The sequence below is a fragment of the Hypanus sabinus genome, chromosome 23 (assembly GCF_030144855.1).
Source record: "Hypanus sabinus isolate sHypSab1 chromosome 23, sHypSab1.hap1, whole genome shotgun sequence".
Taxonomy (NCBI): Eukaryota; Metazoa; Chordata; class Chondrichthyes; order Myliobatiformes; family Dasyatidae; genus Hypanus; species Hypanus sabinus.
This window is the reverse complement of record NC_082728.1, coordinates 53,330,048-53,356,248: the sequence shown is the minus strand read 5'-3', so window position 1 is coordinate 53,356,248 and position 26,201 is coordinate 53,330,048. Positions and strand designations below refer to the sequence as shown.

Sequence of the window (26,201 nt, the reverse complement as noted above, 5' to 3'; positions counted from 1 at the left end):
CTGTTCATAGACTTCAGTTCAGCATTCAACACAATCATTCCTCAGAAACTGATTGGAAAGCTGAGCCTACTGGGCTTGAACACCTCCCTCTGCAACTGGATCCTAGACTTACTGACTGGGAGACTTTGGTCGGTCTGGATCGGAAGCAGCATCTCCAACACCATCACACTGAGCACGGGGGCCCCCCAGGGTTGTGTGCTCAAGTCCACTGCTGTTCACTCTGCTGACCCATGACTGTGCTGCAACACACAGCTTGAAAAATATCATCAAGTTCACCATGGTGGGTCTCATCAGCAAGAGCGACGAGTCAGCATACAGAGATGAGGTGCAGCAGCTAATGGACTGGTGCAGAGCCAACAACCTGTCTCTGAATGTGAACAAGACAAAAGAGATGGTTGTTGACTTCAGGAGGGCACGGAGCGACCACTCTCTGCTCAACATAGTTAAGAGCACCAAATTTCTTTGTGTTCACCTGGCAGAGAATCCCACCTGCTCCCTCAACACCAGCTCCATACTAAAGAAAGCCCAGCAGCATCTCTACTTTCTGTGAATGCTGAGGAAAGTCCATCTCCCATCACATTCTACAGGGGTTGTATTGAGAGCATCCTGAGCAGCTGCATCACTGCCTGGTTTGGAAATTGCACCATCTCAGATCGCAAGACCCTGCAGCTGATAATGAGGTCAGCTAAGATCATTGGGGTCTCTCTTCCCGCCATTACAGACATTTACACCACATGCTGCATCAGCAAAGCAAAGAGCGTTATGAAGGACCCCGCACACCCGTCATACAAACTCTTCTCCCTCCTGCCATCTGGGAAAAGGCACTGAAGCATTCAGGCTGTCACGATCAGACTATGTAACAGTTTCTTCCCCCAAGGTATCAGACTCCTCAATACCCAGAGTCTGGACTGACACCAACTTACTGACTTCTACAGTGCCTATTGTCTCATTTATTATTTATTACAATGCCTGCACTGTTTTGTGAACTTAATGCAGTCCTAGGTAGGTCTGTAGTGTAGTGTAGTTTTTGTATTGTTTCATGTAGCAGCGTGGTCCTGAAGAACATTGTCTCGTTTTTACTGTGTACTGTGCCAGCAGGTATAGTTGAAATGACAATAAAAGGTGACTTGAACTTGAACTTAAAATTAATACTTTGCTTCAGTATTCACTATGGAAAAGGATATTGGCAATTGTAGGGATGACTTGAAGCAGACTGAAAAGCTACAGCATATTGATATTAAGGAAGATAATGTGCTGGAGCTGGAGCTGGAGTTTTACAAGGATGTTGCCTGGATTGGGGAGCATGCCTTATGAGAATGGGTTGAGTGAACTCGGCCTTTTCTCCTTGGAGCAACGGAGGATGAGAGGTGACATGATGTAGATATGTACAAAATAATGAGAGGCAGTGATCATATGGATAGTCAGAGGCTTTTCCCCACGGCTGAAATGGCTAGCACAAGAGGGAAGAGTTTTAAGGTGCTTGGAAGTAGGTACAAAAGAGATGTCAGGGGTACGTCTTTTACTCAGAGAGTGGTTAGTGCATGGAATGGGCTTCCAGCGGCGGCGGTGGAGGCAGAAACAATAGGGTCTTTTAAGAGACTCCTAGATGGCTACATGGAGCTTAGAAAAATAGAGGGCTATGGGTAAAGCCTAGGTAGTTTTAAGGTAGGGTCATGTTCAGCATAGCTTTGTGGGCCGAAGGGCCAGTATTGTGCTGTAGGTTTTCTATGTTTCTGTATTTCTATGAAAACTTTGCAGAAAATGTAACAAAGTAGGACATATACAAAGAGCATATCGGACTGAGTAGCCTTAAGTTTTACAAAGCAAAAACTAACAATAGACAGCAAAATGGCTTATAACAGAAGTGGATGGCAAATTGATAAAAATAGAATTGGATACTGACTTGGCAATTTCAGTCATACCTCAAAATAAGTTTGAATGGCATTTCAAAGATACTGAACTGAACCCTGCAGCTATCCAACTAAGAACTTACATAGGAGAAAATATAACTCCAGTAGGAATGACATTTGTAACAGTGAGATGCCACAACCAGCAACCCAAATTGGTTTTGTATGCAGTAAAAACAGGAGGGCCAGCATTGTGGTGATGTGATTGGCTGAGACAACTACAACTTGATTGGAAATCTATCCACCATTGCTCACCACATCCTCTGCAATAAAGCCAACTAAAAGCGAATCATGAAAGGTACTGGATGGTACCACATCTGTCTCCAAGCTGTATACCATGAACCACTGCCCAACAGAAGGAACTCAGGTGTTAGTGCCAAGCTCTGTGTCTCTGGTTGGAAAGCAAATTGGACCAAGGAAGAACCATACTGCTCAGAGGAAGTGACAAATGCAGTAGTCCGACTCCAACAGATTTTGTCAGTGACATATCTGAGAAAAGCTTCTGAAATGTGGCTTGTGAAATGTGGCTTGTGAAAAGCTTCTGAAATGTTACTTGTGAAATGTGGCTTGGCTGGAGGAGAGTTCAAGGAGCTTCAGGAAAGTTGCAAGTACAGTATACGGGCTTTTGTGAGTATAAAGAACTAGAATTTACTCTGTGTGCATTAAGTTTATTGCATGAACTTCAAATGGGAGACAAAAAGCTGCTTGTAAAAGTAGATCCAAAGACTAAAGCCCAGTTAGATGAATGGAAGGCCAAAAAGAAAGGAGGCAATGGAAGTATGAAAACTGGATTTGTATCTTCATGGACTCCTTTCATTTAGGCTATTTGACCAATGTGAGTGAGAAAGAGAAATGTGTGAAAGAGAGAAGGAACATGATAAAGAAAAAGTGGGTTGAATAGAGAGAAAAAAGCCAGGACTGGGAGAGAAGCAAGGAATGAAGTAGATCCAGAGAGAAAATACAAGAAAAGGGGAACAAAGATGCCCAGAGTTGTCAGACCACTTCCTGCAGTCCCATAGATAACTCGTACAACCACCACGGAGAAGGCCCAGAACCTGAGACAGTTTCACAGCCACAAGACCCACCTACCAAGCAGGCATGTCAGGAAAGACCTAATTACACAAGAGCAAGAAAGCCTCCACCTTTAAGCCTGAATGGAACATTTTTAAAATTTGCAATGCTGTGGATATCTGTATTGTGTAGTCTATTGTGTATATTGTTGAGATGCATTCTATATTGAGTTGGAGTTTATAGCTAAGCAGGGAAGAGTGTTGTGTATTTAATATATCAGTAATATTTGAGTAATATTGTAGATATATTAGCAACGCACAAAATGCTGGAAGAACTCAGCAGGCCAGGCAGCATCTTTGGAAAAGAGTACAGTTAACGTTTTGGGCTGAGACCCTTCAGCAGGACTGGAGAAAAAAGGATGAGGAGTAGATTTAAAAGGTTGGGGGAGGGGATGGAAAAACACAAAGTGATAGATGAAATCAGGAGTTGGGGTTATTGAAGTGGAGAGCTGGGAAGTTGATTGGTGAAAGAGATACAGGGCTGGAGAAGGCAGAAACTAATAGGAGAGGACAGAAGGCCATGGAAGAAAGAACAGAGGGGAGGAGCACCAGACAGAGGCAATAGGCAGGCAAGAGAAAAGATGAGAGAGGTAAAAGGGGCTGGAGAATGGTGAAGGGATGTGGCATTACCAGAAGTTTGAGAAATCGATGCTCATGCTATCTAGTTGGAGGCTGCCCAGATGGAATATAAGGTGTTGTTTCTCCAACCTGAGTGTGGCCTCATCATGACAATAGAGGAAGTCATGGATTGACATATCAGAATGGGAATGGGAAGTGGAATTAAAATGGATAGCCACTGGGAGATCCCACTTCTTCTGGAGCGGTCTCTCAATCTACGTTGGGTCACACTGATATTTAAGAGGCCACACTGGGAGCACCGGACATAGTATGTGACCCCAACAGACTCACAGGTGAAATGTCACCTCACCTGGAAAGACAGTTTGGGGCCCTGAATGGTAGTGAGGGAGAAGGTGTAGGGAAGGTGTAGCACTTGTTCTGCTTGCAAGGATATGTGCCAGAGGGGAGATCAGTGGGGAAGGATGAATGGACAAGGGAATCATGTAGAGAGTGATCCCTGCAGAAAGCAGAAAGTGGAGGGGAGAGAAAGATGTGCTTGGTGGAGGAATTGAGAGAAGGGGATGGTATTTTCACAAGTAACATCATGGGAAGAGGTGTAGTCCAGGTAGCTGTGAGAGTCCGTGGGTTTATAATAGACATCGGTGGGTAAGCTGTCTCCAAAGACAGAGACATTGTAGATAATATTGTTTGAGTAAGCATTGACATAATGCATTGGGGATTATACGTACAAGTATGTAAATGGCATATGTCATCACTCCACCACACAGTATTTGCGCACCTCACTTAAATTAAAAAATCCAAGTTAAACTCACATTCCTAGCTCTGTGGTTTTTGCTTTTAATTAATTTTATATTTTGGAGTCCTCATAAGAGATGAGGAGGAATTTTTTAACCAGAGGGTAGTGAATCTGTGGAATTCATTGGGTATATTTAAAGCAGAGGTTGATAGGTTCTTAGTTAGTAAGGGCATTAAAGTTTACAGGGAGAAGGCAGAAGAATCAGGTTAAGAGAGATAATAAATCTGCTATGATGGAAAGTTAGAGCAGACTCGACTGGCCAAATTATCTAACTCTGCTCCTATGTCTTATGATCTAAGAGTGATATAGTTCCTGAAAGTGGTGATTATAATTATATATTTCCTGAAAGTGGTGACACTGTCAGACTGAGAGGTAAATGAAGCATTTGAATGCTTCCCTTCATGGTCTGGGCATTGAGTACAGGAACTGGGGCATCATGTTACAACTGTACAAGATGTTAGCGAGACTACACTTGGAGTATTGTATGCCAGTCCAGATGAAGGATCTTGACCTGAAATGTTGACTGTCCATTTTCCTCTTCAGATGCTGCTTGACTTTCTGAGTTTCTCCAGAAGTTTGTTTTTTTTCTGGCTTCTCTTCTTTTGAGTTGTTTCTTAGATAGCAAAGTTTATGCATTGCAGAGTTAAAGTAATTTCCAGACACTTTGAAAGCATTCCATACACCTATTGTCTATTGTCTATTATGGTGAATGATCAGCCATGATCTCAGAATGGCGGTGCAGACTCGAGGGGCCGAATGGTCTACTTCTGCACCTATTGTCTATTGTCTAATAATAATCAATATATTGCTCTATAGCAACAAGATTTTTATGACCATGGTTGGAGCTTGTCCTATAACTTATCCGTTACCGTGTAAAGCAGATTATATGTTAGTTGAGGCATTGCGTTGAGTCTGAGAGTGCCATGCAGTTTCACACTGGCTAACACACTAACATAGTAGAATGGAATATCTATGAAATGGTGTTGATACCACATATTGCCTGTATAGCACCGCATAGCTGTGTAAAAGTTTGTATTTAGACACACTATCTGCAGCAGGATGACTTTGCATGTACACCCTCTATATTCCTTGGATAGTGGACAGTAGCTGGTTGTTGTTCTTGTTTGACCACCTGAGTTCAAAATAAATTGAACTCTGCCTGGTTATGAATTAGATTCTGGATAATATTAAGCACTACGTAGGTGTAACAATTCTTCCTAATTTCTTGCATACCTGGCAAATTTTCATTTTTCTGTATGTGTTGTGAGAATGGATATATATTAAGTATTTCCTCACCTCTACATTTCCTTCCAGCGCAGCCAGTTTGAAGGGAGTCAGTCCATTATTGTTTGTAATTGCTTCTGTGGTATTTCCATTCTCTGGATCTAGGGACACGATAAAATCATACATCTCTGCCGCATAACTTTGAGGCTGTAATGCCAGGTGATGCAGAACAGTATTACCTGAAATAAACACGTTGGGAGAAAGAAACAAAGGTTTGCATTTACATTGTGCCCTTCACAGCCCAAAAGTATCCTAAAGCATGGATGAAGGAAAATGAAGGAAGGAAATGAAGGAAAAAGGCAGCAAATTTGACTGCAGACAGCACCCACAGACAGCCATGTGATTTCTTACTCCAGAAAGCAGATACTATTTTTGAGCTGGTCATATGGGTTGTGTTCTAGGCAATTAAGAAGAGGATCTTGGAGTGTTAATGCACAGGGTCACTCAAATGATTCAGGGTTAAATAGAGACATTGGTTCAGGACTAAACACTGGCTATAAATAACAGGAGAACTCCCCCTTTAAAAATGCTATAAGATCATACAACAATGAGAGAGCAGCTGCACAGTTTATTGCTTCATCCAACATTAGGAATCTTTGATAGTGCCTTACTTATGGAATGCACCGGGAATATCAATATGACTATGCAATCAGAATCAGAATGAGGTTTATCAGTGCCTTATATGGCATGATATTTGGTGTTCTGCAGCAGCAGAATAAAACAAGGATAAAATTACAGTAGGTTACAAAATAAATAAATAGTACAAAAAAGGAAATAACAATCTAGTATCCATTCGGAAATCTGTTGGTGGAAAGGAAGAAGACATCTCTGAATTGTTGAGTGTAGGTCTTCAGGTTGCTGCAGCTGCCTGATGGAAGTAATGAGGAGAGGCATGCCCCAAATCGTGAGGGTCCTTCTTCATGGATTCCATCTTCTTGAGGCATTGCCTCATGAAGATGTCCTTGATGATGGGGAGGGCTGTTCCAGTGATGGAGTTAGCTACATCTACAGCCCTCTGCACCCTCTTGCAATCTCTTCAGTATCAAAGATACTTTAGGGTTACTATCACCAGTCAGTGCTTTCTGATCCAATAAGTCAATAACATTTCACACTTTCCATTATTGACCTTTACTGTAATGTATGAACACCCCTCCTTAACACTACGTATTGATCTATGTGCACGGTTGTCTACACATGCATCTTTCTCTCTCTCTCTCTCTCTCTCTCTCTCTCTCTCTCTCTCTCTCTCTCTCTCTCTCTCTCTCTCTCTCTCTCTCTCTCTCTCTCACTCTCTCTCTCTCTCCCTCTCTCTTTCTCTTTCTCTCTCTCTCTTTCTCCCTCCCTCTGCCCTCCCTCTTTCTCCCCCTGTCTCTCCCCCTCTCTCTCTCTCTGTCCAAAACAGCACAAGAAGGCCGAAGGAATACCTGAGTAACAGTGAAATACACACTGAATTTAAAGTGAAAAAAACTTGCCAAGGACTTCAATCTAGAAAGTTCACAAATTTGATAGCGCTAATGAAAGCTAGGAGACATATATTGAGAGGTTGAACTATTGTAATGCGAACAACATGGAGGAACTATAGAAAGCCCCTATACTTCTAAGCTTAATGGGTGCAAGAACATGCAGTATCTTACTGAATTTAGTAACCCCTGCAAAGCCAGCAAGAGTGACATTTGAAGAAATTGTTACAATTTTACAAAATCACTTGAGCCCTAATCCACTGGTAATAGATGAGAGATTTAAATTTTACAAATTGAACCAGTCAGAAGATGAAAGCCTTTCTGAATGCATTGCAGAACTTCGCAAAATTTCCCAGTATTGTGACTGTAGAGATAGACTTTCTAATGCATGAAGGGACAAACTTATATGTGGCATACTCAGCCAAAGCATTCAAACAAGGCTACTGGGAGAAAGAGACCTAACTTTAGAACGGGCAGTGACCATTGCAATATCATTAGAGAATGCAGCAGAACTACAGAAAAGGAGGTTAAACTGTGAAATGCACAAAATGTCCATGAATGGTGCAAAAAGCCATATAACCATATAACAATTACAGCACGGAAACAGACCATCTCAGCCCTTCTAGACTGTGCCGAACGCTTACTCTTACCTAGTCCCACCGACCTGCACCCAGCCCATAACCCTCCATTCCCTTCCTGTCCATATACCTATCCAATTTTTTTAAATGACAATATCAAACCTGCCTCTACCATTTCTACTAGAAGCTCATTCCACACAGCTACTGCTCTCTGAGTAAAGAAGTTCCCCCTCATGTTACCCCTAAACTTTTGCCCCTTAACTCTCAATTCATGTCCTCTTGTTTGAATCTCCCCTACTCTCAATGGAAAAAGCCTATCCACGTCAACCCCCTCATAATTTTAAATATCTCTATCAAATCCCCCTCAATCTTCTACGCTCCAAAGAATAAAGACCTAACTTGTTCAATCTTTCCCTGTAACTTAGGTACTGAAACCCAGGTAACATTCTAGTAAATCTCCTGTGTACTCTCTCTATTTTGTTGACATCTTTCCTATAATTCGATGACAGAACTATACACAATACTCTAAATTTGGCAAATTTGCTGTGTATAATTTTAACATTACATCCCAACTCCTATACTCAATGCTCTGATTTATAAAGGCCAGCTTACCAAAAGCTTTCTTCACCACCCTATCCACATGAGATTCCACCTTCAGGGAACTATGCACCATTATTCCTAGATCACTCTGTTCTACTGCATTCCTCAATGACCTACCACTTACCATGTATGTCCTATTTTGATTAATCCTACCAAAACTAGCACCTCTCACTTATCAGTATTAAACGCCATCTGCCATCTTTCAGCCCACTCTTCTAACTGGCCTAAATCTCTCTGCAAGTTTTGAAAACCTACTTCATTATCCACAACGCCACCCACCTTAGTATCATCTGCATATTTACTAGTCCAATTTACCACCCCATCACCCAGATAATTAATGTATATGACAAACAACATTGGACCCAGTACAGATCCCTGAGGCACACCACTGGTCATCGGCCTCCAACCTGATAAACAGCTATCCACCACTACTCTCTGGCATCTCTCATCCAGCCACTGGTGAATCTATCTTACTACTTCAATATTAATACCTAATGATTGAACCTTCCTAACTAACCTTCCATGTGGAACCTTGTCAAAGGCCTTACTGAAGTCCATATAGACAACACCCACTGCTTTACCCTCAAATTCAGTAAGATTTGTCAAACATGACCTTCCATGAACAAATCCATGTTGACTGTTCCTAATCAGACCCTGTCTATCCAGATAATTCTATATACCATTCCCTAAGAATACTTTCCACTAATTTACTCACCACTGACATCAAATTTACAGGCCGATAATAGCTAGGTTTACTCTTAGAACCCTTATTAAACAATGGAACCACATGAGCAATATGCCAATCCTCCAGCACCATCCCCATTTCTAATGACATTTGAAATATTTCTGTCAGAGCCCCTGCTATTTCTACACTAACCTCCCTCAAGGTCCTAGGAATTTTAAGAAGTTGAAGAGAATTATATTTGTATTAATATTTATATTTAAATTAATATTTGGATGCCAATCACACCCCTCCTGCAACCATGTTTCACTAATAGCTACAATATCATATCTGAAGTTTAAGAGACTACTAGACAGGTATATGGAGGAATTTAAGGTGGTGGGTTATATGGGAGGCAGGGTTTGAGGGTCAGCACAACATTGTGGGCTGAAGGGCCTGTAATGTGCTGTACTATTCTATGTTCTATGTTCTATGAATATCCTGTCAGGACCCAGAGACTTATCCACTTCTATATTCTTTAAAAGTGTCAGTACTTCCTCTTCTTTAATCATCATAGTTTCCATAACTACCCTACTTGTTTCCCTTACCTTACACAATTCACTATCCTTCTCCTTAATGAATACCGAAGAAAAGAAATTGTTCAAAATCTCTTTTGGCTCCACACATAGCTGTCCACTCTGATTCTCTAAGGGACCAATTTTATCCCTCACTATCCTTTTACTATTAATATAACTGTAGAAACCCTTTGGAATTATTTTCACCTTACTTGCCAAAGCAAGCTCGCATCTTCTTTTAGCTTTTCTAATTTCTTTCTTAAGATTCTTCTTACTATATTCCTCGAGCACCTCATTTACTCCATGCTGCCTATATTTATTGTAGATCTCTCTCTTTTTCCGAACCAAGATTCCAATATCCATTGAAAACCATTGCTCTCTCAAACTTTTAACCTTTCCTTTCAACCCAACAGGAACATAAAGATTCTGTACCCTCAAAATTTCACCTTTAAATAACCTCCATTTCTTTATTACATCGTTCCCATAAAACAAATTGTCCCAATCCACTCCTTCTAGATCCTTTTGCATCTCCTCAAAGTTAGCCTTTCTCCAATCAAAAATCTCAACCCTGTGTCCAGACATATCCTTCTCCATAATTATATTGAATCTAATGGCATTGTGATCACTGGACCCGAAGTGCTCCCCAACACATACCTCCGTCACCTGACCTATCTCATTCCCTAACAGGAGATCCAACACTGCCCCTTCTCTAGTTGGTACCTCTATGTATTGCTGCAAAAAACTATCCTACACACATTTTACAAACTCCAAACCATCCAGCTCTTTTACAGAATGGGCTTTCCAGTCTATGTGTGAAAAATTAAAATCTCCTACAATCACAACCCTCTGCTTACCACAAATATCTGCTATCTCCTTACAAATTTGCTCCTCCAATTCTTGCTCCCCATTAGGTGGTCTATAATACACCCCTATAAGTGTTACTACACCTTTCCCATTCCTCAATTCCACCCAAATAGCCTGGACGAGCCCTCTAATCTATCCTGCCAAAACACCACAGTAATATTTTCTCTGACATGCAATGCAACACCTCCCCCTCTTGCCCCTCCAATTCTATCACACCTGAAGCAAAGAAATCCAGGAATATTTAGTTGCCAATCACACCCCTCCTGCAACCATGTTTCACTAATAGTTACAACATCATATTTCCAGGTATCAATTCATGCTCTAAGCTCATCCACTTTTCTTACAATGCTCCTAGCCTTAAAATAAATGCATTTAAGAAATTCTCCACCTCTTACTCTCTGTTTATTCCTAACAATGCAAACAACTTTACTATTGTCTTTTTCTTCCTTCTCCCCAACATCTTCAGTCTGAGTACTCCCCTTCTCTATCACCTGCCTATCCTCCCTTACACACTGTGTACAAGCTTTCTCTATTTGTGAACTAACCTCCTCTCTCCTAGTATCTTCAATCTGATTCCCACCACTCAACCATTCTAGTTTAAAGTCTCCCCAGTAGCCTTCGCAAATCTCCCTGCCAGGATATTGGTCCCCCCAGGATTCAAGTGTAACCCGTCCTTTTTGTACAGGTCACAGCTGCCCCAAAAGAGGTCCCAATGATCCAGAAACTTGAATCCTTGCCCCTTGCTCCAATCCCTCAGCCACGCATTTATCCTCCACCTCATTCCATTCCTACTCTCACTGTCACGTGGCACAGGCAGTAATTCTGAGACTACTACCTTTGCAGTCCTTCTTTTCAACTCCCTTCCTAACTCCCTGTATTCTCCTTTCAGAACCTCTTCCCTTTTCCTGCCTATGTACCTATATGTACCACGACCTCTGGCTCCTCGTCCTCTCACTTCAGGATATCTTGGACACGATCAGAAACATCCCAGACCCTGGCACCAGGGAGGCAAACTACCATCCAGGTCTCCTGACTGCGTCCACAGAATCGCCTATCTGACCCCCTAACTATCGAATCCCCTATTACTACTGCCTTCCTCTTCCTATCCCTACCCTTCTGAGCCACAGGGCCGGACTCTGTGCCGGAGGCACGGCCACTGTTGCTTCCCCTAGCTAGGCTGTCCCCCCCAACAGTACTCAAACAGGAGTACTTATTGTCAAGGGGTACAGTCACTGGGGCACTCTCTAGTACCTGACTCTTCTCCTTCCCTCTTCTAACCGTGACCCACTTGTCTGCCTCCTGTTGCCCTGGTGTGACCACCTGCCTGTAACTCCTCTCTATCATCTCCTCACTCTCCCTAACCAGACGAAGGTCATCGAGCTGCAGCTCCTGTTTGCTAACACTGTCCCTTAGGAGCTGCAGCTCACGCACCTGGCGCAGATGTGGACCTCCGGGAGGCTTGGAGACTCTAGGACCTCCCACATCTGACACTGAGAACAACAAGCTGCCATCACACTCATAATTCCCCCTTTCCTCAAATAACAGGAAAAATTGAAAACTAAACCTACCTTGCCTTGCCCATTTCGACCTAAGCCCGTTGAGCCAAAGCCCTTAAGCCTTCACTCTGCTCCCGGCTCACTCCGCTGCCCGCTGTATAAGGCTGTGTTCCTTTTAAATCTTCCGCACTTCACTGCCCTATGTCACACGCCTGCGCAGTCCCGCCTCTCTTAACCCCGATGAGAAGAAAAAATCAGAATGGTTCCTACAGCACTCCAGTTCTGATTCTCAGACTTCCTTCTCCAAATTAAACCCGAATCAGGATTTCCGTCCTTTTAAATCTTCTGTGCTTCATCCAAAGATGTTTTCAATGTGGCAAATCTTCCTATGATGCTAATGACTTTTGGTTCAAATAAGAAGTCTGCAGAAAGTGCCACAGACAAGGTCGCATGAGAATGTGCAAGGCAGACAAAGAGCACAACCGAGTGAAAAGTCTCAAACGCAAAACTAAGCAAATGCATTAAGTTACTGAAGGTAAAACAGAATCAGACAACATATAGTCTGACAAAGCTGAACTGTCATGCCTGGAACTGCATAGTATTACTGAAGCAGATCGCAATATAATATAGGTTACTAAAAAACTGAACTAAAAAACTAAAAAAGCAATACGGAGAGAAAAAATCAGGTATGAGCTCAGTCTAGCCAGGAATATAAAAGGGGATAGCAAAAGCTTTTTTAGCTATGTGAAGAGAAAGAAGATAGTTAAGAACAATGTTGGCCCCTTGAAGAATGAATTGGGAGAAATTGTTATGGGAAACAGGGAAATGGCAACAGAATTTAATACGTACTTTAGATCTGTCTTCACCAGGGAGGACACAAGCAATCTCCCAGATGTATGGATGGGCCAGGGTCATAAGATATCAGAGGAATTGAAACAGATTGACATTAGGAAAGAAACTGTGATGAGTAGACTGATAGGACTGAAGGCTAATAAATCCCCGGGTCCAGATGGTCTGCATCCGAGGGTTCTAAAAGAGGTGGCTCAGGAAATTGCGGATGCATTGGTAATCATTTTCCAATGTTCCTTAGATTCAGGATCAGTTCCTGAAGATTGGAGAGTGGCTAATGTTATCCCACTTTTCGAGAAGGGAGGGAAGGAGAAAACAGAGAACTATCGCCCTGTTAGCCTAACGTCAGTCGTGGGGAAGATGCTTGAGTCCATTATTAAGGACGAAATAGTGGCATATCTTGATGGCAGTAATAGGATTAGGCCGAGCCAGCATGGATTTACCAAGGGCAAATCATGCTTGACTAATCTGTTGGAGTTTTTTGAGGGTGTAACAAGGATGTTAGATGAGGGTAAGCCAGTGGATGTAGTGTACCTAGATTTTCAGAAGGCATTTGATATGGTGCCACATAGGAGATTGGTGAGTAAAATCAGAGCTCATGGCATTGGGGGCAGGGTTTCAACATGGATAGAAAACTGGTTGGCAGATAGAAAGCAAAGTGTAGCAGTGAATGGGTGTTTCTCGGACTGGCCGGAGGTGACTAGTGGGGTACCACAGGGCTCTGCATTGGGACCACAGCTCTTTACGATTTATGTCAATGAATTAGATGAGGGCATTGAAAACTATATCAGCAAGTTTGCTGACAATACTAAACTGGGTGGCAGTGTGACATGCGAAGAGGACGTTAGGAGAATACAGGGAGACTTGGATAGGCTGGGTGAGTGGGCAGATACTTGGCAGATGACATTCAATGTGAATAAATGTGAAGTTATCCACTTTGGAAGCAGGAACAAGAGGGCAGAGTATTGTCTGAACGGTGTTGAGTTAGGTAAGGGAGAAATGCAAAGAGACCTAGGAGTCCTAGTTCATCAGTCAATGAAGGCGAATGAGCAAGTGCAACAGGCAGTGAAGAGGGCAAATGGAATGTTGGCCTTTATTACAAGGGGAATTGAGTACAAGAGCAAGGATGTCCTTTTGCATTTGTACAGGGCCCTGGTGAGACCACACCTGGAATATTGTGTACAGTTTTGGTCTCCAGGTTTAAGGAAGGACATTCTGGCAATTGAGGAAGTGCAGAGTAGATTCACTAGGTTGATTCCTGGGATGGCAGGGCTGTCTTACGCAGAGAGATTGGAGAGATTGGGCTTGTACACACTGGAATTGAGGAGATTGAGAGGGGATCTGATTGAAACGTTTAAGATAATTAAAGGATTTGATAGGATTGAGGCAGGAAATATGTTCCAGATGTTGGGAGAGTCCAGTACCAGAGGGCATGGTTTGAGAATAAGAGGTCAGTTATTTAAAACGGAGTTGAGGAAGAACTTCTTCTCCCAGAGAGTTGTGGAGGTGTGAAATGCACTGCCTCGGAAGATGGTGGAGGCCAATTCTCTGGATGCTTTCAAGAAGGAGCTAGATAGGTATCTGATGGATAGGGGAATCAAGGGATATGGGGACAAGGCAGGGACTGGGTATTGATAGTGAATGATCAGCCATGATCTCAGAATGGCGGTGCTGAATGGTCTACTTCTGCACCTATTGTCTATTGTCTATTGTCTATTGTCTATTACAACAGATGTATCTGGTGTAAAACTGAAAATGGAGCAGGATACAGGGTCAGCTTTGTCCATAATTCCAGAGGTTGACTACAACAGACTGTTTTCAAAAATACTATTAGAGAAGACCTCAGTGATGCTAAAGACTTTCACAGGCAAAAAAGTTTCACCCAAAGGCAAACTGAAAGTAAATTTAACTTATAGAGGCTAAACACAACAGTTAGAGCTTTCTATATTGAAAAGTGGAGGGTCAGCACTTTTCAGTCGTGAATGGTTGAGAAAATCCAACTAGATTGACACTCAATCAAAGCTCTCAGTGTGACATCAACAAGCAATGGCAGCCCAAATGGTAGTACTAACCAGAGACTGCCTAAAATTAATGAGAAGGGTATTGGTAAATTCAAAGTCATGAAGGTCAGAATTGAAACAGCAATACCAAGATTCTATAAAACGCATCCAGTATTCTACACATCCTAAAGTGGATGCTGAACTGCAGAACTTGGAGGCATCTAGAATTCTTGCCAAGGCTGTGGACCAATTGGGCCATGCCCATTGTCCCAATGATCAAGAAAGGGAATGCTGGAGCCATTCACATATGTAGGTGAACATCAACCTGGTTCTGTGTACTGTACAGTATCCCCTGCCATGAATAGAAGACACTTTTGCATCTTTGGCAGGTGAAGTGAGGTTTTCAAAGTTTGACTTGTTACAAGCCTGTCTGCAAATGGAGATTGAGGAGTCAGCCAGGAAGTTCCTCCCAATCAACACTCACAAGGGACTGTTCTAGTATAAGGGTCTCATCTTTGGCATCGCATCAACTCCAGCAATTCGGCAAAGAGCACTGGACCAAGTGCTCCAAGATATCTCAGGAACACAATCATTGTTTCTGACAAAAATGATGAAGGACACCTCCAGAACCTTGGTAAAGTGCTTACCAGGCTGAATGAGTAAGGTCTGTGCGCAAAGAGCAAGAAATGTGAGTTTTTCAAGAATGAAATCTCATATTGTGGACATGTCATTGACAATCAGGGCTTACATAAGTCACAAGAGAAGATTGAAGCAGTGCTACAGGCACCCAGACTAGAAAGCATGTCACAATTCAGGTCATACTTGAGCCTTGTAAACCACTGGTTTCTCCCAAACATTATTACAGTGCTGCATCCATTGAAGGCACTGTTACAGATATGAATGAAGTGAGAATGGTCAGAAAGATGTGAAAAAAAATTCAAGGAAACAAAGAGACTATTAACATCCAATGAACTGCTCACCCATTATGACCCAACCCTGCCCATCAGACTAGTGTACAATGCATCCCCTTATGGCATTGGAGCCCTTTTGTGACACATTATGAAAGATGGATCTGAGCAGCCGATTGCATTTGTTTCTAGGTCACTGACAATCACAGAATGTAACCAAGCACAGATTGACCAAGAGGCCCTTAGTCTAGTATGGGGAATAAAGAAGTTCCACCACTACCTCTATGGACAAAAGTTTAGATCACCAGCCCCTTGTGCCCACTTTCAATCCCAGGAAGGGAATTCCAATGATGACTGCTACCCAGTTACAATTTTGGGCACTGTTCCTAGGAGTTCAAGGGTACCAAACAACACAGCAAAGCTGATGGCTTTCACTATTGACAACTGAAGAAGAAAAGTCTTCAAACTGTGGCCCATCAGGTGTTCCACACCACATTTGGTGGACTATTTTCCGGTAACAAATTCTGAAAATGCAAAGGAAAACAAGGGATAGTCCAACATAGTCAAACGTCTATGAAACCATCATGCAAGGATGGCCAGCTCACGGTAATCCTGTGTTACCAGAGTTCTCAGTGAGACAAGACCAACTGTCGGTATGTCAAAGAACGTTGATGTGTGGATCTTGTGTTGTGGTTCCCTCTAAACTGTGTTAGAGAATCTGCATGAAGTACACCTGGATATAGTCAAGATAAGGAGTCTTGCCTAAGGCTATGTATGGTGACCAGGAATAGATAAACAGATTGAAGACTTGGCCAAAAGCTGCTTGGGATGCCAAAAAGTTCAAAACACACCCCCCACCCCCCACAGGCACCATCACACCCATGGGAGTTGCCATTGTCACCATGTCTAAGAGTGCTTATTGACTTTGATGAGGCATTCATGGACATGTTTCTGATTGCTGTGAATGCTTATTCGAAGTAGCCAGAGGTTATACCAATGAAGTCAACCATCTCAGCAATGACTGTATCTGTCCTGAGGACTAGCTATGCTAGACACAGCTTACCAGAACAAATTATGAGTGACAACGGACCATAATATACCTCAGAAGAATTCCAACTATTCACGAAGAAAAATGGCATCAGGCGTTTAAAGTCAACTCCTCACAACCCAGCAATGGATGGGTTAGCTGAAAGGTTTATCTAAACCTTCATGAAGTCAATTAAAGCGCTGGACATTTTTCTACAGCACAAGGTAGACAATGTCCTTTTTGTGTATCAGAACTCTGTTCATGTGATGACAAATCAAATACCTGCAAGGCTGTTGATGAGCAGGAATCTGAGATCTCACATAGACCTCCTGAAAACAGACCTACAGAGGGAAGTACAGTATAATCAGTTCAGCCAATTGCCAAGTGAAACAGCAAGAAGCTTTGAGATTTGAAAGGAAGTCCTAGCAGATCAGATACTGAATGCTCAACCAAAGAAGACACCTGACTCAACTGCATCCAACAAGACGGACACATTACAGTCACCGGACTTAGCTCTCAATGATGGTGTCACAGACAGCAACATGACACCGGAAACTGAAAATGTTGTCTTAGTCAAGACACCTACCAAACCAGAGGCCACTCCACAGGTCCAGAAGCACTATCCTGAAAGAAAAGGTGCACCACCCAAAAGACTGTGACGTTAGTTATGGACTGGTATTGTGAAAGCATGTTTATTAGGAATACAGGTTTATGAAAGGGAAATTGAATGTTTTGTATATATACAGTTTTATGGTGCATTAATCTAAAGGAGGGGAGAAAATGTAATGTAAGTATTTAATACTTTTGGAACAATAACCCCCCCCCCCCACCTTAGCAATACATATTGATCTGTTATTTGTGCATGTGCATTGTTCTTGCTCTCTCGATGCAACATGAACACACCAGTTAAAGCATCTCCTGTGTTTGTGCTTTAGTTTAATTGATATGTAGCTGTGCACAGACACGACACTTACCCAGATAATCCTGTACTTTAATATCTGCTCCGTTTTCAATCAAGAACTGCACAATCTCTTTATTTCCAACACAAGCAGCGAACGACAGTGCATGCTCCCCTGAAACAAAATGATAGCAGCTCAGAGGAACTAGCTCAAGACAACATAAACTGAGTCAAATCAAAGGAAGCAGAAGGTAGCCAACCAGATCATATCCTTGAAAGCAATCAAGACAAGAACAATTAAGAGACGAGAAAAGGCCACTCTCAGTCTGCTATTGTTCTGTTTCAAACACCACCAACCTAGTCATTTGGAACAGCACAAATCTGTTTTAACCCAACTTAGAATGATGGAAGTAACTCCAAATAGTTGACCTATTTGCAAATGAACCTTCCTCACCCCGTGTTATGACTATATAGGTTAAATTCACCCTTACATCAATCACAAATCACTACCCAAAATTTTGAGATATGGAATAAAATTCACTCACAGAATTTATGTGAAAGGAGTAAATAGATAAAGACAAAATGTGTTCCGTTTCAACGTGGTTTCATTCTACAGAAAATTAAGGTACAGGCTGTTTTCTAGGAACGTATCCCAATGCTAGGATGCTCCTTTAACACAAGCATCACCTACATAGATAAGCTGACATGAAGAAAAAAAATCTCAATAAGAATGTTTGGAATGAAAAATAATGAGTCAGAAAAAAGAAGCAAAATAGGCTGGGAAAGTTTTGATTCAGATCACTGGATAGAGTAAGGATACTGAGGGGATGATTTCACATCCCAGATATGTGGATCTGATTTTATATGGACCTGATAGATGGACCTGATTTTATGCAAGATATCTTTTCTCATCATAACTGTCCTCTTCAACAAGAATGTCTTTTTAGGAAATAAAAAGGATCAAACAGGGGTCATATATTAGATTTTTGCTCATGTTAAAAGTTGCTTGTAATGTACTTTCTTCTGCATATTTCGTCTTCCTTGAATTACGATTGTAACAGCATGCCAATATTTGGCAAAACACTCTTCACAGTCCATAGGTATTTCTTAACTCTAGAAACTATGTTTTTAATTCTTGTACTTTCAATGTCTCTATTCAGTGATGTAAGTTAGGTTAACAAGGGATGGCACTTCTTCCCCACAGTGTAGGACCCAAAAGATATTAGTGGCGAAATGTTGTAGGTACAATGAAATTCTAATGTGCAATCAAAGCAGTTTCTGCTCCATATTCTTACATTGATATGGAAGGGTCTGTTCTGTTTTAACACAGTATTCCACCTCAAATTGATATTTTAGACCATAAGATATAGGAGCAGAATTAGGCCATTTGGCCAATTGAGTCTGCTCCGCTACTTCATCATGGCTGATGCATTTTCCCTACTTTATCATGTGTCTCCAAGTATATTCTTGTGCTCTGCTCAGGAGAGTATTTATTTCACTCCAGACCTAGTTGCAATCTTTAGATTTCTTGTCACTTAACCTTTCAATAGTGAAAATGATCACAGTCATAGAATTATATTACATGGAAACAAGCCCTTCAGTCAAACTCACCAATTTGTTCCATTTGCCTATGTTTGGCCCATATCCCTCTAAACCTTTCTTATCTACTGTAGAAATGTCTTTTAGATATTGTAATTGTACCTTCTTCCACCACATCTTCTGGCAGCTCCTTCCGTACATCCTCTACCTTCTATGTAAAAAAAATTGCCCGAGAAGAAAGATTCCTTTTAAATCTTTTTCTTCTCACCCTATGCCCTCTAGTTTTAGATTCCCCTACCCCAGGTAAAAATAGCTGAGAGCATTTACGTTATCAATGACCCTCATAATTCTATGGTTTTATAAGGTCACTCCCCTTAGCCTCCTTCGCTCCAGGGAAAGTAGTCCCAGCCTATCCAACTCTCCTTTTTACTTAAACGCTCCAGTCCCAGTGACATGACATTGTTACAATTCTACATCCTTTCCAATTCATGATGTCCATTCTATGTGGGCTGACCAGAACTGTGCACAGGTGCACTTGCATCAATAGCTTGCATTTTTGTAACAGGACATTCCAACACCTGTAATCAGTGTGTTGAACATGAAGGCTAGACCACCAAGCACCTTTTTCACCAACCTGTCTATCTGTGTCGCCACTTGAGAACGATGTCCCACTAGGTCTTACTGGTCTACAATACTCTCTAGCTACTGTGTGCAACTGATAATATCTCTGAAGTGGCTCTTTTATGTTTAAGAAATTTCAGAAATTTTAGCAATTTCTCACTTTTCCTACTTCAGATAAAGTTATAGAGATTCACCACGGTTGTGTATTTAATATTTCAATAATATTTTTAGTGAACTTGTATATATACATATTGTTTGATTACGCATTCTTGTTCATTTAAAAAACTCATTACAGGTTATACATAAAAATACGTGAATTGCATACAACATCATGCTATCATATGATACGTGTACACCTTGCTTGAAGTAAACTAGAAGTTAGACTCACATTTCCCGATTCCTTTGAATTATTTTAATGTTTTGAAGTTAAGAAACATGACAATGGAGTTCAGTAAGTTTTAAATTTGGAATGCACTGATCGGACAATCATCAAAGCCAAATGACAGAACAATGGTATTTAAAGCGAGCCACTCTTTTAAATGGAGTGACTGAAAGCAAGGCAACAAATACACAAAACTAATATCTCCATAAAAAATAAATTCAGCAGAAGAAAAAGATTTGGAAATTAGAGTGCTGGGGAATGGAGAAAAATGGGAGAATTCCTCAACTCCTTTGAAGAATCCTGCACAAATGTTTTGATCATGGTGAAGGGATCAAAATTCATGTAAAAGTCCAGCTGGGTTTCTGAAAGGAAAAGGTTATGCATTCATAAACAGTCTGAAGTAAATTATGATACTCTTACCATAATAAACTAAATTCTTTTCACTTCTTTTGAAGAAGATCCCAGTTGCACGTGATGATGCTACATTGGCTCCTCGGTTTATCAGTTCTTTAACCAAATGAGAATTCCCATTTGCCACGGCAATATGTAGAGCTGTATTCCCTACTCAGGAAAATTACATGCTGTCAATTTCCATCAGTAAGTACTACTCTCTACCCAACCCCCAACCCACTCCCTCAATTCCATTCATGACAATCTTTAACCCTCACAAATTTTAATCATGCATCATAGAGCACATCGTACGCATAAAGAATGCATAATGGCTTGATATGGCCTCTCTCTGTATGACCACAAGAAACTACAGAGAGTTAGGAACACAGCTCAGCACATCACAGAAGTCAGCCTCCCCTCCACAGACTCTGTCAATACCTCTTGCTGCCTCAGCAAAGCAACCAGCATCATCAAAGAACCCACCCAGTCCGGATGTCCTCTCTCCTCCCCCTCCCATCGGACAGAGGACATAAAAGCCTGAAAGCGCATACCACCAGGCTCCAGGACAGTTGTTGAAAGTATGTTAAGTGATCCCCTAGTATAAGATAGATTCTTGACCTAACAATCAATTTTGTTATGTCCCTGTAACTTACTGTCTGCCTGCATTGTAATTTCTCTGTGATGTAACACTTCACTCTGTGTTCTGTTATTGTTTTCCCTCATACTACCACAATGCACTATTCTAATGAAATAATCTGCTTGGATGGCAGGCAAAACGAAGTTTTACACTGTACCTCATATATATGAGAACCAATTTAAACATCTTCCAATTCCTTCATCTAACACAATCACCACAATTCACATATTCTCTATCCCCACTAGCTGCCCACCATAAATTAGCCCTTCTTCAGCTACCATCATATGATTCCAAACCTCAGTCAATAACCATCTGAAATCTAAAGTCTTTTGTCAACACAGTATTAATTACATCAAACTACTTTGTATTTTCAATTTTAGCTATTTAAAAAACATTAACATTAACATCTCGTTCCACCAGCATACTACGAAAGGAAAGAAGAAGTGAATGGAACTGTAAATTCTACCTTCATACAGCTCGGAGGTGGCTGGTACATTGATGAGATCTGGCACTTCTTCAAGGAGTGCTTTTGCATATTCATTATTATTGTACAATGCAGCAATGTGCAATGCTGTCTCACCCATCACACCTACCAGGAGGTAATCAATAATGTTAATTATAGAAGGCATGTTTCAACTCATTCACTGGTTTACATTGAGTGGTTGACTCTCTAAGCTTGTATTGGGATCTCCAAGGATCAACAGATATTGTTGAAAACCTGATAAAAAGTTCAGGCAGGGTCAACATTTGGGGGTGAGACAAGAAATTGCAGGTGTTGGTATCTGGAGCAAGAAAGGAGCTGCTACAGGAAGGGTACCTTCCTCTCCCATTTCTTCTTGGTCTGAAATATTGATTGTCCTTTTCACTCCACAGATGCTGCCTGACCCACTGAGTTCCTCCAGCATTTTGATTTTTTTGACTGCTGGAAAAGATGTACCAAAACGAGTGACTCTCCCAGTTTATGTACTTATTGGTGCTGTTTTGCACTTCAATGCATGACAGTGAGGAATAAATTCAGGAGTCCCATGCACTGCCTGAATAAACCTACAAAGTTTAAAGGGACCATGATGATCAATTACAACCAAGGCTGGAGTACTCTGTACAGCTTGGGAAGCACATAAAGGCACACTGTGTGCTGGGTACTGAGGTGGTTACCCGCTTTTCAAGCACATTCTCAAAATCCTCGTGGAAGAGGTGACATGGAAAGACACTCAGAGGGCCCTGGAAACCCTCCAGATACGAGGACGCAGCAGTAAGAGTCAGCCCAGCCCGTTAAAAAAATGTAATAATATTGCACATTTAGTCAATGCTGCCCTGAGAAAAAGTGTTGGCTGTACATTCTACGTATGTCTTTTATCATCTTATTAAAGATAATAATTACCTTAATTTATTACATGTACATCAAAACAAGGAGTGAAATGCGTTGTTTGCGTCGATGACTAATACAATCCAAGTATGTGCTGGGGGCACCCCACAGGTATCACCATGTTACCAGTGCCAACATAGCATGCCAACAACTAATCTTTACTAATCTGTATATCTTTGGAATGTGGGGGTAAAGTGCCCCATTGGCATCCTTCTACACTATCCACAACACCACCAACCTTTCAGTCATTTGCATACTTACTAACCCACCCTTTCACTTCCTCATCTAAGTAATTTCCAAAAATCACAGCTGTCAGCAAAATTCACTAGTAACTAAGTACTTAGAAAATGATAAACATTACAGGAGTCATTTAAATTTTATAAATTTTTTAAAGGGGAAACTAATGTTTGAAATACTAACCACGAGGATATCTGCAGATGCTGTAAATTCAAGCAACACACACAAAATGCTGGTGGAACGCCAGGCAACATCTATAGGAAGAAGAACAGTCGACGTTTCAGGATGAGACCCTTCATCAAGACTAACTTCCTGACAAAGGGTCTTGGCCTGAAACGTCGACTGTGCTTCTTCCTATAGATGCTGCCTGGTCTGCTGCGTTCCACCAGCATTTTGTGTGTGTTGCTTGAAATACCACATTTGTTTTAAGGATCCCTCTGATCCTCCACACTGCCAAGAGTCTTACTATTAACGCTATATTCTGCCATCATATTTGACTGACCAAAATGAACCACCTCATACTTATCTGGGTTGAACTCCATCTGCCACTTCTCAGCCCAGTTTTGCATCCCACTGTAATCTCTGACAGCCCTCCACACTATCCACAACACCCCCAACCTTTGTGTCATTGGCAAATTTACTAACCCATCCCTCCACTTCCTCATCCAAGTCATTTATAAAAATCACAAAGAGAAGGGGTCCCAGAACAAATCCCTGAGGCACACCACTGGTCACCGGCTCCATGCAAATATGACCTGTCTACAACCACTCTTTGACTTCTGTGGGCAAGCCAGTTCTGGATCCACAAGGGAATGTCCTCTTGGATCCCATGCGTCCTTACTTTCTCAATAAGCCTTGCATGGGGTACCTTATCAAATGCCTTGCTAAAATCCATATACACTACATCTACAGCTCTACCTTCATCAATGTGCTTAGTCACATCCTCAAAAAATTCAATCAGGCTCGTAAGGCACGACTTACCTTTGACAAAGCCATGCTGACTATTTCTAATCATATTATGCCTCTCCAAATGTTCATAAATCCTGCCTCTTGGGATCTTCTCCATCAACTTACCAAACACTGAAGTAAGACTCACTGGTCTATAATTTCCTGGGTTATCCCTACTCCCTTTCTTGAATAAGGGAACAACATCCACAACCCTCCAATCCTTCGGAACCTCTCCTGTCCTCTTTGATGATGCAAAGTTCATCGCCAGATGCTCAGCAATCACTTCCCTCGCTTCCCACAGTAGCCTGGGGTACATCCAGTACGGTCCCAGTGACTTATCCAACTTGATGCTTTTGAAAAGCTCCAGCACATCCCCTTCTTTAATATCTACATGCTCAAGCTTTTCATTCTGCTGCAAGTCATCCCTACAATCACCAAGATCCTTTTCTGTAGTGAATACTGAAGCAAAGTATTCATTAAGTACCCCGCCATCTCCTCCAGTTCCATACACACTTTATTCTGTTTAGCTCTCAGCTACAACCATCCTTCAACCACAACATCATACCTGACAATTTTTAATAGTGCAACAAGATTATCCACCTCATTTGTTATACTCCGTGCATTGAGATATGACACCTTGAGTGCTGTATATGCTACCTTTTTTGATTCTGCAGCACTAGCGCACTGATCATGACCATTATTGTTCTTGGCAAGTTTTTCTACAAAAGTGGTTTTCCATTGCCTTTTTCTGGATAGTATCTTTACAAGACAGGTGACCCCAGCCATTATCAATACTCTTCAGAGATTGTCTGCCTGGCGTCTGTGGTCACCACCTGCTCTCAAGGCTTCACATGACCCAGATTGAGGTGGCTAAGCAGGTGCTACACCTTGCCCAAGGGTGACCTGCAGACTAGCAGAGGGAAGTAACACCTTACACCTCCTTTGATAGAGACATCTCTCCACATGCTACCCACTGCAGTTCATTACAGACCGCAATAGGGAACTGGAGCTGGAACTGGATGATCATTCTGGAGTTGAGGGGATGATTGACAAGAATTATAGGGAAGCAGTTATTGCTCAGTTGCAGGACATGGGTGACCACCAGGAAAGGGAAAGGGTTCCTCTACTACTGTTCACCTCAATAACAAGTACACTGTTATGGGTACTTCGGGGGGGGGGAGGTGAAGAGACACCTAGCAGAGGAAACCCAGAGTAGTCAGGTCTCTGGCACTGAATATGGTTCTGTGGCTCAAAAGGAAAGGGGATAGAAGAGATGAGCAGTGGTGATAGGGGATTCACCGGTTAAAGGGAAGAACAGGAGATTCAATGGCAACAATGAGACTCCCAGATGATACATTGCTTCATAGGTGCCAGGGTGAAATGTGTCTTGGATCAAGTCCATAGAATCCTTAAGGGGGAGAGTGAGCAGCCAGAGATCGTTTACATTAGTAACAATGACATAGACAGGAAGGATGACGAGGTCCTGCAAAGTGAGTTCAGGGAATTAGCTGCCAAGTTAAAGGACAGAACTTACAGGGTAGTGATCTGAGGACTTTTACCAGTGCCACATGTTTGTAAGGCCAAAGATAGGAAGGTATTGAAGTTACATGTCTAAGGAGATGGTGGAGTAAGGGGGGATTCAGCGCTTTGGACCTCTGGGCTCTCTTCCAGGAAAGGTGGGACTTGCACAAACATAATGGCTTGCACCTGGACTAGAACCAGACCACTATCCTTGGGAGAGGTTTTACTAATGCTGCTCTGTGGGTTTAAGCTAGATTAAGCTAGATGGGAACCAGCAAGTGGAGTGGCCATGGGGAAAGTAGAAACTGAAATGCTGAGTATGGTGTTTATCATTTGCATGATTTGTTTTATTTTTGTTCACTCTCTGCATCTTGGGTGTTTGTTGATCTTTTTTTAATGGGTTATATGACCATAATACCATAAGACATAGGAGCAGAATTTGGCCATTTGACCATTGAGTCTGCTCCAATCATGGCTGATCCTTTTTTTTTCTCCTCCTCAACCCCATTACCCAGCCTTCTCCCCATAATCTTTGATGCCATGTTCAAACAAGAACCTATCAAGCTCTGCCTTAAATACACTCAACGACCTGGCCTCCACAGCTGCACATGGCAACAAATTCCACAGATTTACCATCCTCGGCTAAAGAAATTTCTCCACATCTCTGTTTTGAATGGATGCCCCTCTATCCTGAGACTGTGCTGTCTTGTACTAGACTCTCTCACTGTGGGAAACATCCTTTCCCTCATCTAGTCTGTCTAGGCCTTTCAACATTCAAAAGGCCTTCAAAAGCTTTCAATGAGATCCCTCCCCCCCATCCTTCTTAATTCCAGTGAGTACAGACCCAGAGCCATCAAACGTTGCTCATATGATAACCCCGCTCATTCCTGGAATCATCCTTGTGAAACTCCTCTGGACCCTCTCCAATGCTATGACATCTCTTCTAAGATGAGGAGCCCAAAACTGTGCACAATACTCAAGGTGAGGCCTCATCAATGCCTTATAAAA

At 41.9% G+C, this 26,201-nt stretch overlaps 1 protein-coding gene across 1 annotated transcript in view; it reads right to left on the bottom strand.

Moving 5' to 3' along the window:
• LOC132380197 (transient receptor potential cation channel subfamily V member 6-like) overlaps positions 1-26,201 on the bottom strand; it is a 102,399-nt gene that overhangs the window by 58,898 nt on the left and 17,300 nt on the right. The window contains exons 3-6 of the mRNA XM_059948885.1: positions 21,588-21,710; positions 20,515-20,655; positions 17,629-17,727; positions 5,649-5,815 (exon numbers count right to left, since the gene is read on the bottom strand). Coding sequence (XP_059804868.1) covers positions 5,649-5,815; positions 17,629-17,727; positions 20,515-20,655; positions 21,588-21,710 — 530 coding nt within the window. The remainder of the gene's footprint in view (positions 1-5,648; positions 5,816-17,628; positions 17,728-20,514; positions 20,656-21,587; positions 21,711-26,201) is intronic.